The 18,090-nt window shown below is 44.3% G+C and overlaps 1 protein-coding gene across 1 annotated transcript; it reads right to left on the reverse strand.

The window, feature by feature from the left end:
• Window positions 1-1,431: 1,431 nt before the first annotated feature.
• Window positions 1,432-3,468, reverse strand: LOC134635029 (E3 ubiquitin/ISG15 ligase TRIM25-like). Its single transcript, XM_063484546.1, has one exon. The coding sequence runs from the start codon at window positions 3,466-3,468 to the stop codon at window positions 1,432-1,434; it is 2,037 nt and encodes a 678-aa protein (XP_063340616.1).
• Between the last annotated feature and the right edge of the window lie 14,622 nt (window positions 3,469-18,090).

Below are 18,090 nucleotides of genomic sequence, written 5' to 3' on the forward strand. Positions count from 1 at the left end.
GTCGGTCAGCCGCTTCCTTACACCAGCAAAGGCCTGCCGCTGCGCCGAGACCTCCGCCGTGTAGTCAGGGAAAATGGAGACTCTGTCGCCGTGGTAGAGCAGAGGAGACCGTTGCCTGCTGAGTCGTAATATGTCAAACACATCCCGGTCGTTGTGGACTTTAGCAATGATGACACGTGGCCGTTCATTGGGCTGTGGCTTCGGTCTCAGACTACGGTGGGCTCGATCTATTTTTATCGGCCTGCTGAAGTTCTCATGACCCAAAAGCTCTGGAAGTAGCTTAGCAACGAAGTCGGTTGGGTTGCCTTTCTCATCCCCTTCCTTAACTCCCACAATCCTCACATTGAGTCGGCGAGAGCGCCCCTCCAGATCGTTGACTTTGGCTTTGAGGAGAGTGTTAGCCACCTGTAGCTCTTTGCACGATGCTTCAAGCGTTGCTAATCGGCTATCATTAGCGGACATAGCTTTATCAAGGTCTTCAAACCGGCGCTCAGACTCATGATATTTCTTCTGGAGAGAAGTTAGCGTTGCATCAATTGCATCGAGACGGCCCTCAACCGACTTCTTTAACCCGTCCACAAGCGAGGTTATTTTCGAAAGCTCAGCTCCATGCTTAGCGATAGCCGCTAATATGGCATCATTACCGGCCGCCGACTGGCTCGCCTTGGACGTATCCCTCTGGCTCTCATCTTTCTTCGGCATGTTGACAAAAGATCGACTCCGGCAGTCCACGAAACAAATTTTAAAACTACCCAGCTAGAAATAAACTTAAAGTGCAACTTTATGAGTGAGATGGCACGGAGAGCTCAGAAAACACGTCTACTCCATAGCTGCACACGAGCGCCCCCCTCTAATTATGTTTTAATAAAGATTTTAATCGATCATTACCATCGCTAAATGTTTAATACACACCTGCATCTGCTTCATGTTTATTTTATTTTCTATTTTTAAATGTAGATCAAAATAGAAAAGACATTTGTGTAAACTATATTCTGTATGTTGGTTTGTTGAATTTGAATAATGCAGACAGTGTTTGGTGGGTTTACAACAGCAGAGGGAGACAGAGTTTAAACACCAACACCTCTTTCTGTGTCCAGGACTGCAGCAGAAACAGCTTTAAACTAGCTAACAGGAACACACTTCAAACATGTCGTTCAGTTTCCCATTTACTGTATATGATGTGCCACGGGTCATCCTGTCATCTAAGACCAGGGTCCAAGGTTCCACAATAAACTCACATTTATTTTACACAATCAGATCATCAAATGAAAAGATCAAATAAAAAGCTTTTACTGTGACTTAGCTGCTTCAGCTTCAATGTTTATGGGTTATTGTAGATAAAGATAGATTTTTATGGTGCGATTCAAAGCTCAGGAAGTACAGAAACAGCTCAGCAGTTAGTGACAGAGGAACTCTGAAATTCAGCTTGACTTAAATATTGACACCACATGTATACTGAAGCTCAACAAACTCAGCAGATCCAGAAATATCTACCCAGAGTCCAGCATGTAGGGGCTGAGTGAAGGTGGTCTGGACTCTGTGAATGAGAGTCATGGTTTCAGAGACACTGTAGAAGCACAGAATACCGTCACTGTGATCGAGGTACACCCCAACTCTGGAGCACTGAGGAACTGAGAGGAAAGTAACGATGTTGTTGTGCCGGAACTTATAACTATTGCAGTCACACTCTAATGACCAGGATTTGTCATTGTATCCAAATTCACTATCACTTCCTGTTCTGTTAATACACTTGTATGCGACAGCTATTGAAACAAATCTTTTCCATTTCACCTCCCAGTAACAACAACCAGTCAGAATCTCTCTGCTCAGAACCTGAGCGCACTCTCTAAATCTCTCTGGATTATCTGAATATGACAGTATGGTATACCCAAATGTTACTCTCCTGTGCCCCTCAGATAATAACAGCTCTCTGTGTGCTGTGTTTGGGTCCATGGTGATTCTCTTTGAATACTGGAGGAACTCAGCTCTGGTTGTGGGCTCTACTGGTGACAGAAAAGATTGTGGTGGTGGCAAACATGGTTGCTGTTTCACTAAAGTTCTGGACTCTGTTGGAGGCTGGAGGGACCGTGGTGGTGGTGGTGGCACCAACCGTGGTTGTTGATTCACTAAAGTTCTGGACTCTGCTGGAGGCTGGAGGGATGGTGGTGGTGGCACCAACCGTGGTTGTTGATTCACTAAAGTTCTGGACTCTGCTGGAGGCTGGAGGGACGGTGGTGGTGGAGGTGGCACCAACCGTGGTTGTTGATTCACCAAAGTTCTGGACTCTGCTGGAGGCTGGAGGGATGGTGGTGGTGGAGGTGGCACCAAGTGTGTTTGTTGCTTGACTAAAGTCTTGTGCTGTTCTGGTCTCAGCAAAGGCTCCCCTTCAGTCAGTGAGACCTCAGACCAGTCCTGACTCAGGATGCACTGCAGTTTATTTACAAGCTCTGACACAGCTGCTGTCACCTCTTGGAAGTAGCTCTGAGGATGGATGTTGATGCTGGCTGAATGTGTGGATTCACTGAGTCCTGACAGTAAGGCGTAGCTGAGGAGAAACTGGCCATGATCCTCTGTACTTGAGAGCTGCTCCAGTTCAGCATCTCTCCTTCTGAGGTCAGTTACCTCCTGCTGGAGCGTTTTCTGAAGCTCTTTGGCCCGGCTCAGTGCAGTTTGTTGCTGGAATCTGATCTGCTGCTGCATGTCAGAGCTTCTTTTCTCCACTAATCGGTGCAATTGGTTGAACATGGTCTGGGTGTCCCTCATGGCCTTATCAGCAGAGCTATCAATGGCCTCCATCTGCTGCTGAAGGAGCTTCATGTGTTTTTCTCTGTCCTGGATTCTTTGCTGGATTTTTTGCCATCTCGGCCCGAGCTCTCTCTGCCTCTCGGCCCTCTCTGCTATTGCTGACACTGTGTCGTGGCCGCTATGTTCCTCCATAGCACAGACGGAGCAGATGCACTGCTGATCGCTGCAACAGAAGATCTCTTTCACTTTACTGTGAACAGAGCACAAGTTCTCCTGGAGCTTTGCCAAGGCTTCCACCAGCTTGTGTCTCTGAAAATTTGGTGATTCATAGTGAGGCTGAAGGTGGAGCTCACAGTAAGAGGCCATGCACTGCAGACAGGATTTGGAGGCTTTAAGCTTTCTCTCTGTGCACACGTCACAGGCCACATCTCCAGGTTCAGCATAATGCTGAGGATGAGGAGCAGCATGGAGTACATTTTTCTTCAGCTCCTCCACTAACTCTGCTAACATGGTGTTTTTCCCCAAGACTGGCCTCGACATGAAGGCCTGTCTGCACTGAGGACAAGTGTAGGATCCCTTCTGATCCTCTGCATCCCAGTGGCTCCTAATACAGCTCTTACAGAAGCTGTGCCCGCAGGAAGTAGTCACTGGTTCGTTCAGTAGATCCAAACAGATTGAACAGGAAAACCTCTCCTGGTCAAGCTGAAGTCCTCGCTCAGCCATTTTCTCCTTTTTACAGCAGACAAAATGTGAGTCTGTTTCCTGTGCTCTGGTTTAGATATGCAGTGAACAGGACTCTTCAGCACCTCATCACAGCAAACAGATGTAGGATCTCCGAGCGAAAACAGCACCAATAAGTAGACAGCAAGGGGAGTAAACAGCATTTATTGCCTTCCAGTAAGAGGAGCGGCTTCAGCTCTGACTGTTAATAATAAACTTGTACTGATAAAGTTTCTAGACAGATTTCTTTGTGTAGCAAACTAAGAAATCATTCTTAAAAACAAATAGAGCTTTAATCTGGTCAGGAACTGATGTAAGTTTCAAGCAATGAATACTAAATGGAATCATTATTAGAATTTTAACATAGTGGTGTTGGGTAAGTAAAAGATTTTATTGCACCTTAGAGAAAACCTCTCAGTATCATTAGAGGACTAACGTAATGATGAATGTTAAAAAAAGTGACACTGGAATAACTCTGACCCTTTAATTCTGGTGCAGTTATAGATAGACTGACTATTGCCCTATTGTCACGGCTGCCGAGGCGAGCCGTGTGGTGTTGGAGAAAAGGAGGACCCAAAATGCAGGCGATGACTGATGATTCGAGTGACGTTTATTTACAAGGTGGTGTAGTGGCAAACAGGCAGTGAGGGATGACAAGTAACTAAAGAAACCTAAACTGGGAACACTAAATAAGAAACCTGAGAACATACAAAACGGGGTGCAGGGCAGAGAGACGCAGAGAAAGGAACGAAACACCATGGAACACAGACGAGCCGACAACAAGCACAGACCGACACCCACTATACATACACACACAAAGAGACCAGGAAATGACATACAGGTGGGAGACACAGCTGATTCAAATACACTTGATGACTGGAGGACACAAGCTGAACACAATGACAACAGACACAGACCTTCAGAATAAAACAGGAAATCCAGAACACGAACAGGGCACAAGGGGAGGACACAGAATACCAAAATCAGAATAACTAGAACAGAGGAAAATAATCATAAAACACAAAATGCTGGGTCAACGACCCAGCACCATGACACCTATTGCCTGGTACCCGTACTCTCAAACCATACAGGACACCTGAAGGAATGCAGTTCTACAAGCTGTCAAAGTCTACAAAGCACAGGTGGAAAGTCCCGTGCAACTCCAAGTGACTTCCTCACAATATTCCACCCAGGATAATATCAACAGTATCAATTCATGTTGAATGACTGTCATCCACATCTTTATGTGGTGGATGGTGTCAGGAATAGTAAAATATTATGCTGCTATTATTTGCTGCTATTTTTTATAATGATTATTACTATTCCATTAATTATTAATATTGATATTGCATTTAGATGTTTAAACATATTGGCACCCAATTAAGCTTTTATTACAGGTCCAGTAAGAACCACTTTAAACTGTTGAGGTGAATCTAATTTTAAAGGCTTTTGAATGTTTTTATATTCTTACACTGAAGTCCAGACTTCAGTGGGTGAGAGACTGAGTTGCAGGCTGACAGGAAACACAGGCTTGTGCAGAGTATGCTTTGCAAAAGTGAAACCGAAAGCAGAGTCTGAGTGTAAGTATTTTGAGCAGGTTATTTTATTATGCATTTATATCTTTGATTAAGCTTTGATTAAGTTTTAAAGTTTTAAGTTTTAAGAGTTAAGCAGTCTCGTTTATATTTTGAGTAACATCATTTGAGTGTGACATTTAGTCTAGAAATTACACATATAGTTTCAGTTGTGTACGTGCGGGCCTCATGTCTCAAGTTGACTGAAGGTTACAAGGTCTAGCTGGGGAGCTGAGAGGTGAAACAAAGTGCAAGCAGAGGCTGACACATACACACACATACACACATTGTAGAAAGACTCAGTTATATAGGTAAAAGTTAATCATGTTTTGCTTGCAACTGCAAAATTGTGCGTGTGTATGTGATAGTTTGATGAAGAAGCAGGTGCAGGATGTTCCAGAGACAAGCGACAGCGAAGGCGAGCTGAGGGGAAGCACCTGGATGGAGACGAGACGATGTTCTTTTAAACTATGTTAAAAGTCATTGTGGTTTTGGATTGACGTAGGAGATATTGAGTCTGCCTGGCAACAGAAGGGGGGCTGTACTGTTTCACCCCTATAAATATTGTGTTCTGACTATTGTAAGACAGTTCAATACTGAATCTGTACAGTGTTGGCTCCACGCTGCGTGTATTCATTAAAATGTCGTCTAACTTTACCCGGCCGGATCAGTGGTCATTATTTTGGAATCCCCCTCAATTTTTGAATCTTAACAATGGTGATAGAACCATATACATAGTGTGCAGTAGCGGTTTTAGATACGGGGCATCGTGGTGGGGGGCGGCATCACGGGCATCGGCAAAAAAAAAAAAATTGCTCGTACTCATGCTGCCCCAACATCATGCCAGCGCATATTGGGAATGGCATAGGCACCGATTGGTTTTCTATCGCCCATTTGCTGGGAGTAAGGGCGCCCTCCGTTTACGAGGTGCGCCTGCTGCTTGCGGCACAGGGAGGAGAGGGCGGGGCGGCGGGGAATTCTCTGGCTGGCTGGAGCAGCGTCTAATAACCAACTCGCAAAATAAAACAAAATAAAAACAAACCAACAAACACGAAAACAGCAGACATAATACAGATTTATAATTTGCACCGATGTTTTTTCGAAATTCTAAAAGTGAGCGCGAGAGCCCTCGGTGCGCCTGCTCGCTGCTGAAGTCAAAGTAAACTTTATTGTCATCTCCGCTACATACAGTCCAGTATATAGAGAGACAAGACGACGAGGCATACAGTTACAGCAGTACAAGTAAACAATCAATAAATATAAGAAGAGTAAGAAAATAAATATACGCTTTAGGACCAGGGGTAAAGGGATCAATAACAATTTAAAATGTATATTTTATATTTTGTTGATTTAAAGTCTCACACACACCCGTTTTTAAAGTTTAAAAAAAAGAGAAAAGAAGAGGAGTGTAGCGACTTCCACAGTCGCTAGAGGCCGGGGATTTGCCTGACGCGCTGTCAACTGTACGCAATAATGCGAGAGGTGGAATTGCTTGCTTGTTTATTAAAGTGCTTGAAAAGTTTACAGAGCAATGTGATCGGCTCGCGATTCAAACTCTTAAAACATCACAGCTCTAATGCAACAAGGGGAAACTCGTTGTGCTACGGTCAACAAAAACTACGGCTACCCAGCCCTCTCTGTCAAAATCAAACCAGTGAAAGACAGACTGACAACGCCCTCTTAATGTCACCGCTAGCACCCACGTGACTCCCGTTACACATCACCATAGCAACCAAACAAATGAAAACCCAGTGATCATTAAAATTCAATACATTTAATTATGGCTCCTACAAGGAGAAACGAGCAAAAGATACAGGTAAGCAGATGTGTCATTGGATAATGGCAGGTCATGTATCCTAAAACATTAAGAATCAGAATACTTTCTTAATCCCTAAGGAAATTATGTGGGTTACAGTTCCTCCAAGAAGAAATGGTAAAAATAGTAACAGTAACAGACTAAACTCCAAACAATATATACAATAGTATAATATTAATTAGTCAGTGTCAATTGTTGATTTGTCCTGTTCCCATTGTATGACGAATTATGATGTCTGTTTGGTAGCCGTTTGCATACTATGCATACTCTCTCTCTTCATATGTGTGTGTATGTGTGTGTGCGTGCGTGTGTGTGCGTGTGTGTGGGGGGGGGGGGGGGGGGGGCAGAGGGCGTGTTCGCCACTGATAGTGTGTATGGGTCAACCAGCATGCAGTCTGTTTCAGTTGCACCTGCTTTTTCCTCCTTACCTTCTTTTTTGTCTTAAACTTGGTATTTTAGAGTGTTTGTTTGTTTTAATACCTTTCTTTTTTCTTTCTCCAAGATGGCGGCACTGACTGCTGCAGTGGCTCACGGCTCTCCATCTCAGTACTCCTTTCTTTTGCTTCCCTTGTACATCTTTCTTGTTTGTTTGTGCACTATTAGTTCTGCTAAGTTCTGCTACACCCGCCAGGACCTCATAGACATCGGTGACCAGCACCAGGCATCTGCTTTGAGTCTTTCATCGCATGCATAACATCCCAGATTACTCAGTATTTGTGTGCATGAAAGCTGGTGCGACAACGGGACAATTATAAACAGGCACTGCTCCCCAAACCTCGAGTACATGTCAGTAAGATGCTGGCCTTTTTTTCTACCCAGAGAGCTAACAGTAGTGATCATCACGGCTGTGTACAGACCCTTTCCAAAAAACTAGAATATCATGGAAAAGTGTATTTATTTCGATAATTCCTTTCAAAACATTAAACTTTCATGGATTATAGATTCAGGGCCCACAACTTAAACGATTTCAAGAACTTAGTTGCTTATTTGTACATAATTTGGGCTTCCATGAAACCTACAAAAACAGGATTTCAAAAAATTTGAATACTATGAAGACATCAGCCCAAATTTTAGAGGGCATGAATGTTTTAAACTGAGTGTCACACACAACGCATCTACTAAACTCAAAGCACCTGAAAAGGTTTTCCCAAGTGTTATTAAATTGCTTCACTTTAATCCAATTGTCTCAGTTAGGTTGAATATGGGGAAGACTGCAGACTTGACAACTGGCCAGAAGAGCATCATTGGTACCCTCCATAGGATGGGTAAGCCACAAAAGTTCATAGCTAAGGAGGCTGGCTGTTCACAGAGTGCTGTGTCCAAGCATATCAATGGAAAGTCTAGCTGAAGGGCAAAATGTGGCAGGAGAAGATGCACCAGCAGAAGAGATGACCGTGGCCTTCAGTGGATTATCAGACAGAAGGTTCAAGAATCTGGTAGAGATCCAGAAAGAGTGGAATGAGGCAGGAATCAAAGCCTCAAAACCACTTCTGAGCCTGAGCCAACGTAGGAAGCAACTCAACTGGGCCAAGAGAGAAGATGGACTGGACTGTTGGCCAGTGGTCAAAGGTCCTCTTTTCCAATGAAAGTAAAGTGTGCCTTTCATTCAGGAATCAAGGTCGAAGTGTTTGGAGGAAGATGGTTGAGGAACAGAACCCAAGTTGTTTGAGGTCCAGTGTGAAATATCCACAGTCAGTCATGATTTGGGGTGCAATGTCCGATGCAGGTGTTGGTAAACTCTGCTTTCTTAAATCCAAGGTCACCGCAACAGTGTACCAGAATGTTTTAGAGGGCTTCATGATTCCTTCTGCTGAGGATCTTTATGGAGATGCAGATTTCATCTTCCAGTAGGACCTGGCCCCTCCCCCTACTGCCAGAAGCACCAAAACCTGGTTTGGTTGCCATGCCATTACGGTGCTTGACTGGGCAGCCAACTCGCCAGACCTAAACCCCACTCAGAATCTATGGGGTATCAAGAGGAAAATGAGGTCCACCACACCCAAAAACAAAGAAGAGCTGACAGTACTAAAAAAGTTAGAGTACTTCACAGTACTCTAACTTTTTGAAATCCTGTTTTCATGGGTTTCATGGGCTGGAAGCCCAAATTATATACAAATAAACAACTAAGTACTTAAAATCGTTTAAGTTGTGGGCCCTGAATCTATAATCTATGAAAGTTTAACATTTTGAATGGAATTATGGAAATAAATAAACTTTTCCATGATATTCTAAGTATTTTGGAAAGGGTTTGTACATTCCAATGTAAACACGGCACTCTCTATCCTGCTGAACACCATTAACAAACCGCAGCAGGCCTACCCGGACGGTGTTCACATAGTTGCAGGTGACTTTAATAAGGCCGACATAAAGACTGTCCTCCCAAATTTTGATAAGCATTTCAAATGTCCCACCAGGGGAGAGAACACTCTAGGTCATCTCCAAAAGTTGATTCTGTTCATCTGGACATACCGTTTTGTGGGAGAAACTTTTCGTCACTCATCCAAGTGACTTCTTCAGTCTCACCTGACTGCAGGTGTCCCCAAATCTTATAAACAGTACATTTGCATAATGCCCATTGTTCCTTCAGTGGGCTGGTTTCAGTCATTATGCAAATGGGGGACATCTAAAAGCTGACGTGTACCGTAAACCTACACATACGGATCAGTAGAGTTTGACTCTCATCATCCACTGGAGCACAAACTGGGTGTCATTAGGACGCTACAACACAGAGCGAACACCATCCCCACTGACACAGCAGCCAGGGAGGCAGAAGAACATCACATCAAGAAGGCCCTGAGTAAATGTGGTTATCCCAGCTGGACTTCTGTCAAAGCTGGAAAGGCTCCTAAAGAAAGCTCCAGCCGATCCAGGAGAGAAGGACAACCGCTGCCCAAGCGAAAACCTGTAGTGATCCCATATGTGTCAGGAGTATCGGAGCAGTTGAGACACATTTTTTCTAAACACCGGGTCTCTGTGGCTTTTAAACCCCAAAATACGCTGCGCCAAAAACTGGTCCACCCCAAGGATCGGGTCCCCCGACACAAACAGAGTAACATAGTGTACGCTGTTAAGTGCCAGGAGGATTGCCAGGATTTATACATCGGGGAAACCAAACAACCTCTGGCGAAGAGGATGGCACAACACAGAAGAGCTACCTCGTCAGGCCAGGACTCTGCAGTCTATTTACACCTACAGGCCAGTGGACACTCTTTCAATGATGAGGATGTACACATCCTGGACAGGGAGGAACGCTGGTTTGAGCGCGGAGTCAAGGAGGCCATTTATGTGAAAAGGGAAAGACCATCTCTGAATCGAGGAGGGGGCCTAAGGGTACATCTGTCACCATCTTACAATGCTGTGATTGCAGCCATTCCCCAACTGAATGGTACTCATGGCCATTGATCAGTGGTCTTTGATCAGTGGGTTTTGGTCAGTGGTTGTTGATCAATGGTCATGAGAATTTGCATAATTAAGATTAAGGAACCCTTCAGTGGGCTGGTTTCAGTTATTATGCAAATGTACTGTTTATAAGATTTGGGGAAACCTGCAGTCAGCTGAGACTGAGGAAGTCACCTGGATGAGTGACGAAACGTTTCTCCCACAAAATGCTACGTCCAGATGAACAGAATCAACTTTTGGAGATTTATTTACCTGGATGATTGAGCGTGCATCAAGACTCTAGGTCATCTTTACTCTAACATTGAGCATGCATATAGAGCTATACCCCCTCCCCCACCTCGGCAGTCCAACCACCTCTCCCTCCTGCTCTCCCTAGCCTACACCCCCCTCAGACGCAGTGCTAGGCCCACCACAAAAACTGTTACAACCTGGCCTGAAAATGCTCTCTCCAAACTACAGGACTGCTTCACACAGACAGACTGGGACATATTTGAACACCAGGACCAGACTCTTTCACAGGATCAGTACTGGGCTATATCAAGTTCTGTACTGGAAATGTGGACAAAAGCATTCGGGTTTTCCTAAACCAAAAACCCTGGATGACCAGCCCCTCAAAGCCCACAAAATCGCCTTCAGGTCAGGTGACATAGCTCTGTACAGGGCTGCTCAAGCTGATCTGACCCTCATGCTGGTAATCATGAAATACCTCAAGAGACTAGTCCTCCAGCACATCAAGGACTACCTCCTCCCAGACTTCCATCCCTACCAGTTAACATACCGCGCAAACAGATCCACAGAAGACGCCATAGCCATAGCCATAGCCATAGCCCTCCACTCTGTGCTGAGTCACCTAGAACAGCGGCAAAGCTATGTCCGAATGCTCTTTGTGGACTACAGCTCAGTCTTCAACACAATCATCCCGGACATCCTCATTACCAAACTGGCCACTCTTGGCCTCCCTCCTCCCACATGTGCCTGGATAAAGGACTTTCTTACAAACCGGCCCCAGACTGTAAGGCTCCGCCCTTATCTCTCCTCTACTCGCACACTGAGCACTGATGTTCTGACAAAACACCCTACCTATCAAGCTGTGCTACTTGTTGTTACTGTGCATGCGCACAACTCAAAACGGCCATGTTTCTGGTGTTAATAGTACACGCCTATTATTTGATCCTACCCAGATCCCGTGCCGATCTCATGTGTGCGAAAAAAGGTTTGTATTAAAAGTTTTACTTCTTTATTACAGTTGATAATTGTTTTCTTTAAGTTGTTGTCAATTTGTTAACTTTTCAAGCTAACATGCGTTTTGTATTTTGTGCAAAAATACTCCAATTTTGAGTTTGACTTCAGGACGCACAGCACTGACATAGCCCCCCTTTACATCCATGGGGAGTGTGGAGAGGGCCCACACCTTCTGGTTCCTTGGCATCAATAAAACGTGAAAATAAAAGGCATTGTATTATATTCATTCAGGAACTGGACCATGATGCAGCAGCTACACACAGCACATCTTGATGCATGTCAGGGTTCCTGGGTGTTCACCCAGGGTTTTCAGTTTCATGTTCAGTTTATTCACCTGTTCACATTTCCTGTTTTCCTGTTTGCTTCCTGTTGTGAGGATAAAGGAAAATTGCTTCATTATTACAATAGATTTCATAGCTTTGTCATAGCATTAATCACACAGCTTATAACTTTGAGATGGCCTTGAGACATTTAAACATACTGACACCATATTAATCTTTCACAGGTGCAGTCATAACCATTTTTATATTGTTATATCTTTACACACATAGTGCAGCTCTATGACCTAAAGAGTTGAAGCTTTCCCAGGTAATTAAAGGTCACAAGCTTCATTCAGCGCTATGTCTGGGTGATACATTGGTAAGGAAATGGGGAGCTTAAGAAAGATTGCACACATGCTTACAAAACACATATATACATTACATATAACTTAGAAACAGATTTAAGAAGAGGCCTGAAGGCACTCAGTTAACATACTGCACTGGAGGTTCTGTCTTGACAACAGGTGACGAGTGGAGAAGACCAGCCCCTGGAGACCACAGAGGCCTGAGTTTATTGCCTTCTTTGGAAGAAGATGCCAAAAGGGGAACTCCTGTGTCTGCAGTTAATTCTTAAAATACATAAATGTTCTGTACATGCAAATTATATGATTGTAAACGCAAGAGGGGGCGTCATAATACTCTGATGATATAAAAGCAATCTGAAGTATAATTTTGGCGAAGACCCTTGCTGATGTATGCAGTGATTGTCTTCCCGCGCGTGAACTTCAATAAAGATTGCTTTGACCCAAATCTTCTGGACTGTCCTGGTTTTGTACTCTCCACCAATTTCGGACTCGTAACATTTGGTGCATTGGCCGGTGTTGGTTAAGGAGAGAGTGGCGTGGTGGACGTCCAAGGGGGTCGCACAATCAGGAGGCAGTGATCGATCTGAGTGGACAAAGGGCAGCCCATCTCAAAAGGTAGGCACAACCTGTTGAAATATTCCGAACTGTGCCGAATTGGATGATTGAAATTGATGTCTACTCATTAGATTACTGGTGACTGTTGTGTTGTTATGATTTGATATTTTGTAGTTTATACATGGAAATAGGAAAAGGATAAGTTAAAGTAGTTGGACTACTGAATATGAATAAGTAAAAAGTAACGGAAACAGGAAAAGTTACAGTAGTTGGACTACTGAATTTAGGATATAGGTAATTTGAACACTGTGTATGGTAATACAGTCAAGATTGAATATACAGCTGGGCTGGGACATGAAGAAAGTCTGTTGAGGTGGTTTAATAAGATGTCTTTAAAATACAAGTAAATTTCTGTAGAACGGAACTCTGGGAGTTCTAAGAAGTGCATTTGTCGGAAGGTGACGCTTCCAATTTGTCGCGGACGCTCGGCATTTTCCTCTGGGAGGGATAGTTCACTTGGCAAGTGTGGAAACGACGACGCTCCAGAATAGCCACTGACTGGGTCAGTTTACCGTCTGGGACGGTACTTTGCACTTTTTTGGTCGACAGAAACCGGGTTTCGGGCGTGTAATGTTACAATTATAACTTCGGGGAAGTGTAGTTGGTTGCCGCTTTTAAATTATCTTAGATTATTAGTTATTTGACCACGGCCCGGGGCCGAGACTGGTTTTAATTGATTACAAAAAACTCAGGGAGTTCATCGGTTGGACCGTTAAAGTTAAATTTTTCTAAATTCGGTAGGTTGTTCGCTTTAAGGCCTTGTACATATTTGTATATTTTATAAGACGTCTCTGTGTTATAATTTGTTGTTATAATACTTATGTTTGTGCATATTTTCTGTCTGCCACGGGCGCCGCATCAGGCTGGTTATTTTGAGAGTGTGTCTGTGCATATGTAAATTAGGTGCATCTGACTTATTTGAAGTCACATTTCCTGTTTACTAATGAGTGGCTACTGACTGCCTGGAGAGCCTGGGTTAAAGACGACTTGTTGGTGTTTTAAGGAAAGAATTACTTTAATTTTTACTTGGTTGCTATTACGTCTGTTCTATATGGTGTTTTAAAGAAATAACTTTTATTTTTACTTTGTTTATATTACGGTTGTTAAAATTATTGTGCATTGTTTTAGTTTCTATTTTTCACGTACCGGAACTATTTCACTCTTGATGTACTTCATAGCACTTGCGTTTTGTAGTTTCTTTGTACTTTTAATATTTTAAGTATATAATATAAACTTTACACATACACACATGCCTGATTCTGGCTATTGCTTACTTCAACATACGCCGATAGGTGATTTTTATGTTGTAACATGTCGATGTCACCTTGTCTTTTCAGACATTACTTACGGTTTTAAAGTTACCTCAGTGATAGACAGATCAGAAGACAGATTAGTAGACTTTGCATGCAGTTGTGTCGTTATATTTACTGCCATTCGATTATACTGTAGAGAACATATAAACTTAAGCCCCACTGACGCAGAACGGGACTTTGCTATATTTTGTGCAACTGCATTCAGGGACTTTAACATTCTGTTTGAGTGGCGGGGATAACTCCCTGCCTCATTTAGCTCGTATGTTTGATAGCGGCTCTTGTGTGGTTGAATATACATGGACAGGCGATATTGCAAACGTCACCTGTCGTTGTGAAGCTCTACTTTCAGACGCTCGTTATGGTTTTTTAGTAACTGCAGTAATAAGAAATTCGCAACAACTCCTATTAGACTTTACCAATCGCAGTCTGATTATTTTTCGGGCACTGGAATTATACTGTAATCCCTATACTAATCCCGTTGAGGCGGAACGTGACTTTCCGGACCTTTGTGAGCGCGCTTTCCAGGATTTTGACATTAACTTCCAGTGGACGGGATAGCTTGCAGTGTATTTGTGTGTGTGGGACATTGGACTTTCATTCTTAAAGAGCACATGTACATTTAATGGAGGACACACAAGAGGTTGATTTGGAGTCAGTTAGTAGAAATATGACTGGATTCACTTTCAGTCTGGTGTTGACTCCAGTGACATATGGTGACACGTGGTGGGTAGAAACTGAACTGCGGGTTTGCTGTGAGGTTGGTCTTACTGATCATTACTTCAGTATCACTCTTAATTTGACTGAAACAGAATTTCCCCTCCTATTGAATGATTGTCTGCGTTTGGTAACCTCCCTGCGGGAGATTGTAGAACACAATAGCGAGGAGGCCGCAGAACTGTAGAGTTACCTGTCATTGTTGTGCTATATGCCTATGATAAATTTCCTGTTATATGCCGAGGTTACATTTTCAGCTTCATTACATGTGCTGTGCAGCCTAGCACATGGTAGAAAGTGAATTAATTTTGTTTGCTATTTCTCATAACACACATCACACTTTGACAGAGGAAGTTGCTCACTTTTGGGTACTGTAGAATACAACTTATTCCTCTGGGTGAGGGTCTCTACAGGGCGAGTCGGGTTTTCCATGGAGAACGGGCAGACGCGCCTGACGACCCTGTAGATATCGAAGTGGCCACAATTATTACAGAAGCTGAAATTGTCTGGTGGTTGACCACGAGCTTTTCATTATTTAGTGCTATAGTAGATCTGTGCGAGGACGTTCAGATTTCCCCAGAGACATCACAAGATGAAGGACATGGAGAGTGACAGTAATAATGCCAACGTTGTGTTATAGTAGTCTTGCATTTGCGGTGATAATGTGCTAGTTTGATAGATTGATCTGAAGTTGTATATAATTGCTTTTAGCTGATAACGTGTGATGTATTATTTGATGACATTTGCTAAAGAGAAGCTTGGTCCCTAGAGAGCTAGGGTGTGGTCCCCTTTGCTCACTTGTGCGTGAATGGCAGTGCATCTGTTTCCTGACAGGCACACTGAGGTCCCTTGAGGAGCGCAGAAATAGTTTTATTCACATTGTTACACACAAAACTAAACCAAACACACTAACATAACAATGATTAAGTTGAGTGGTAAGTATTTCACTTTTTCTATATTTTACTATGCTGACTGCCTTTGGGTAAGGGGTGAATGGGTGTCTGATTATACGAATGATGTGGTGGATCATGAGTTCACTGTGTGTGTGTGTCACCAAGCAGAATTAAAAAGAGGAAGTGACTGTTAGAGCGGACGGACGAGCACTGAGCCGAACTGGGAAGTGCAGGTGGGTGACTGAAAGGGAGGAGCCGATAGCAGCCATTTTGAAGAGGTAAGTGCTGTCTTACAGGAAGACACAAAATGGCGGACAGCTCGGCCACCGCACAGAGACGCTACAAAACATTGAAAGACCAGATGGAGGAGCTGAAAAAGGCCATAAGGATGGCCTGTACAGGTTCATCTAAAGCAGCAGAGAAGGAGTGTCGAGCCATGGAAGAAGAGGTAAGCAAAATTGTTGAATTACAACACAAAGGTTTAGATGACAGGACAGCACTGGACGCCGTGCTTAAAACAGAGGGAGAGAGATGTGAGAAGATATTGAAAACCTTACAGGAGCAATCAGGAGGCCGCTCAGTCAACCGGAAAACAAAAAAGGAAATGACAGCCCTGAAGGCAATGCATGGGAACTGCTGCAAGTGGATGATGATGTGCAATGCAGTGTCGTCCTGGATGAAGGAAAAAGTGGAAGAGTCTGAACGAGCAAAGGAAGAAGAAATGGCAAGTATAATGAAATTAATGCAGAAATTACAGGAAGATAATGAAAAGCTGGAGGACAAAATGATAAAACTGACGCTAAAAAGCGAAGGAGTGAATAACCCTCACACACCAACAATATATCCGTGGATCACTCAACTTCCCAGTGCCCCGCCACAGCCTGGTGGAGCCGAGGCTCCTCCCCCTTATGTGATGCCAGTGATGACCTTAGAAGGAGGACAAGTGCATGGCCCTGGTGGACAAACTGGCGTTGTGGTAGGAGGACTCGCAAATGTAGTTATGGGAAAGAAAACACCAACCCAACTCGAAACAACGGTGGTGGGACAGCAGCACATGGAGAATGCAGGGACACAGACGGCCTGTACCGCAGGTCCAGGTGTGGTATCGTGTCGCCTGGCCCGGACGATGCAGGACTCATCAGGAGAACCGGCAGCGACGGTGGTGTCTCACACCGAAGCCTCACCTGCTGCCCCGACTGAAGATGTGACTTCACCAGATGAAGAAGAAAGAAGGTCAGAGTTTGCTGAGTTGCCGTTCCACAGGGGACAGAGAGTGAGCCAGGCAGGCAAGCAGAACACAAAGAAGAAGGACCTCTGGGACGGGCAGGTTCGTGGACGTATGCACGAGGACCGAGACGCTCTACGCGAGGTAGTAGCAACGTTGACCGTCGTGAAGCAAAAAGCCCTGAAGGAACTTGTGGAGGAGGAAATAAAGGACCTGAAGCCTGGATGGAAAGGGAAGAAAGCCCTGAAGACAGTGATAGAGGAGGACATGGAAGACTGCAAGACCTCATCGGAAGACGAGACGGATGAAGAACATGAGGAGACTGAAGGACAAGACGCCTGTGAGCAGCACAGAAATCTAGATTTGCGCAGTAGAACAGTGTACAGACCCGCAAATACAAAACCTAAGCCCACCGTCAAAGGCAAACGCCAATCCATATTTGACACCCCAAGACATTCCGGAAAGACTGGAAAGAACAGAGAAGTGGAATATGAGGACGAAGTCACGAGAACAAGCCGGAACTTGCCGCTGATAGTGGGACCCAAACATGAACCAATATACCGAGCATATAAGGTAAGAGATCTGGAAGCATTGGTTAGACAATTACCTCCCGTCACAGAAGGAGGAGCAAGATGGCTGAGGAAGCTGGGGGCGTTGACAGAAGGAGAGGAGATTGCGCTGGGAGACTTCCGCGCTCTCGCTGGGAGAGCTATGGTGGCCTGCGGTCTGGCTGACGTGGAAGAAATGGCAGGAACGACTGAATATGCCAACAACATGCCATATCACAATGTGCGAAATGCTTTAGCGGACGCAGTGCGTGAGAAGTACCCGACCCCAAACACGGGAGCCATTCCTAAAATAGTATGGGATCCACAATACACACCTTTAGAGTTTCTAGCAAGAGCAAAAGAGCAGTGGATGTCAGAAACAGGGATACATCCTGGTCAAGAAGGAGAATCAAGAGCGTGGTTCAGAGCGGCGGTGCTGGCAGGGCTGCCTCAGCAGGTGAGAACTGATTTGGAGAAAAATCCAGACTTTGCTGTGGCCGACTCCACCCAATGGGAGAGGCATGTAACGCATCGGTTGATGTTGGAGAAGGATGACGTGAGCAAACAGAAGAGGGAGCTAGAGGAAGCGCAGGCGCTGCTCTTGAAATTACAGCTGATAGAGGCGAGAGATAAAGCAAGCGAAAAGAAAAAGGAGACTAAG

The sequence above is a fragment of the Pelmatolapia mariae genome, linkage group LG9 (genome assembly GCF_036321145.2).
Source record: "Pelmatolapia mariae isolate MD_Pm_ZW linkage group LG9, Pm_UMD_F_2, whole genome shotgun sequence".
In the NCBI taxonomy this organism is placed as follows: domain Eukaryota; kingdom Metazoa; phylum Chordata; class Actinopteri; order Cichliformes; family Cichlidae; genus Pelmatolapia; species Pelmatolapia mariae.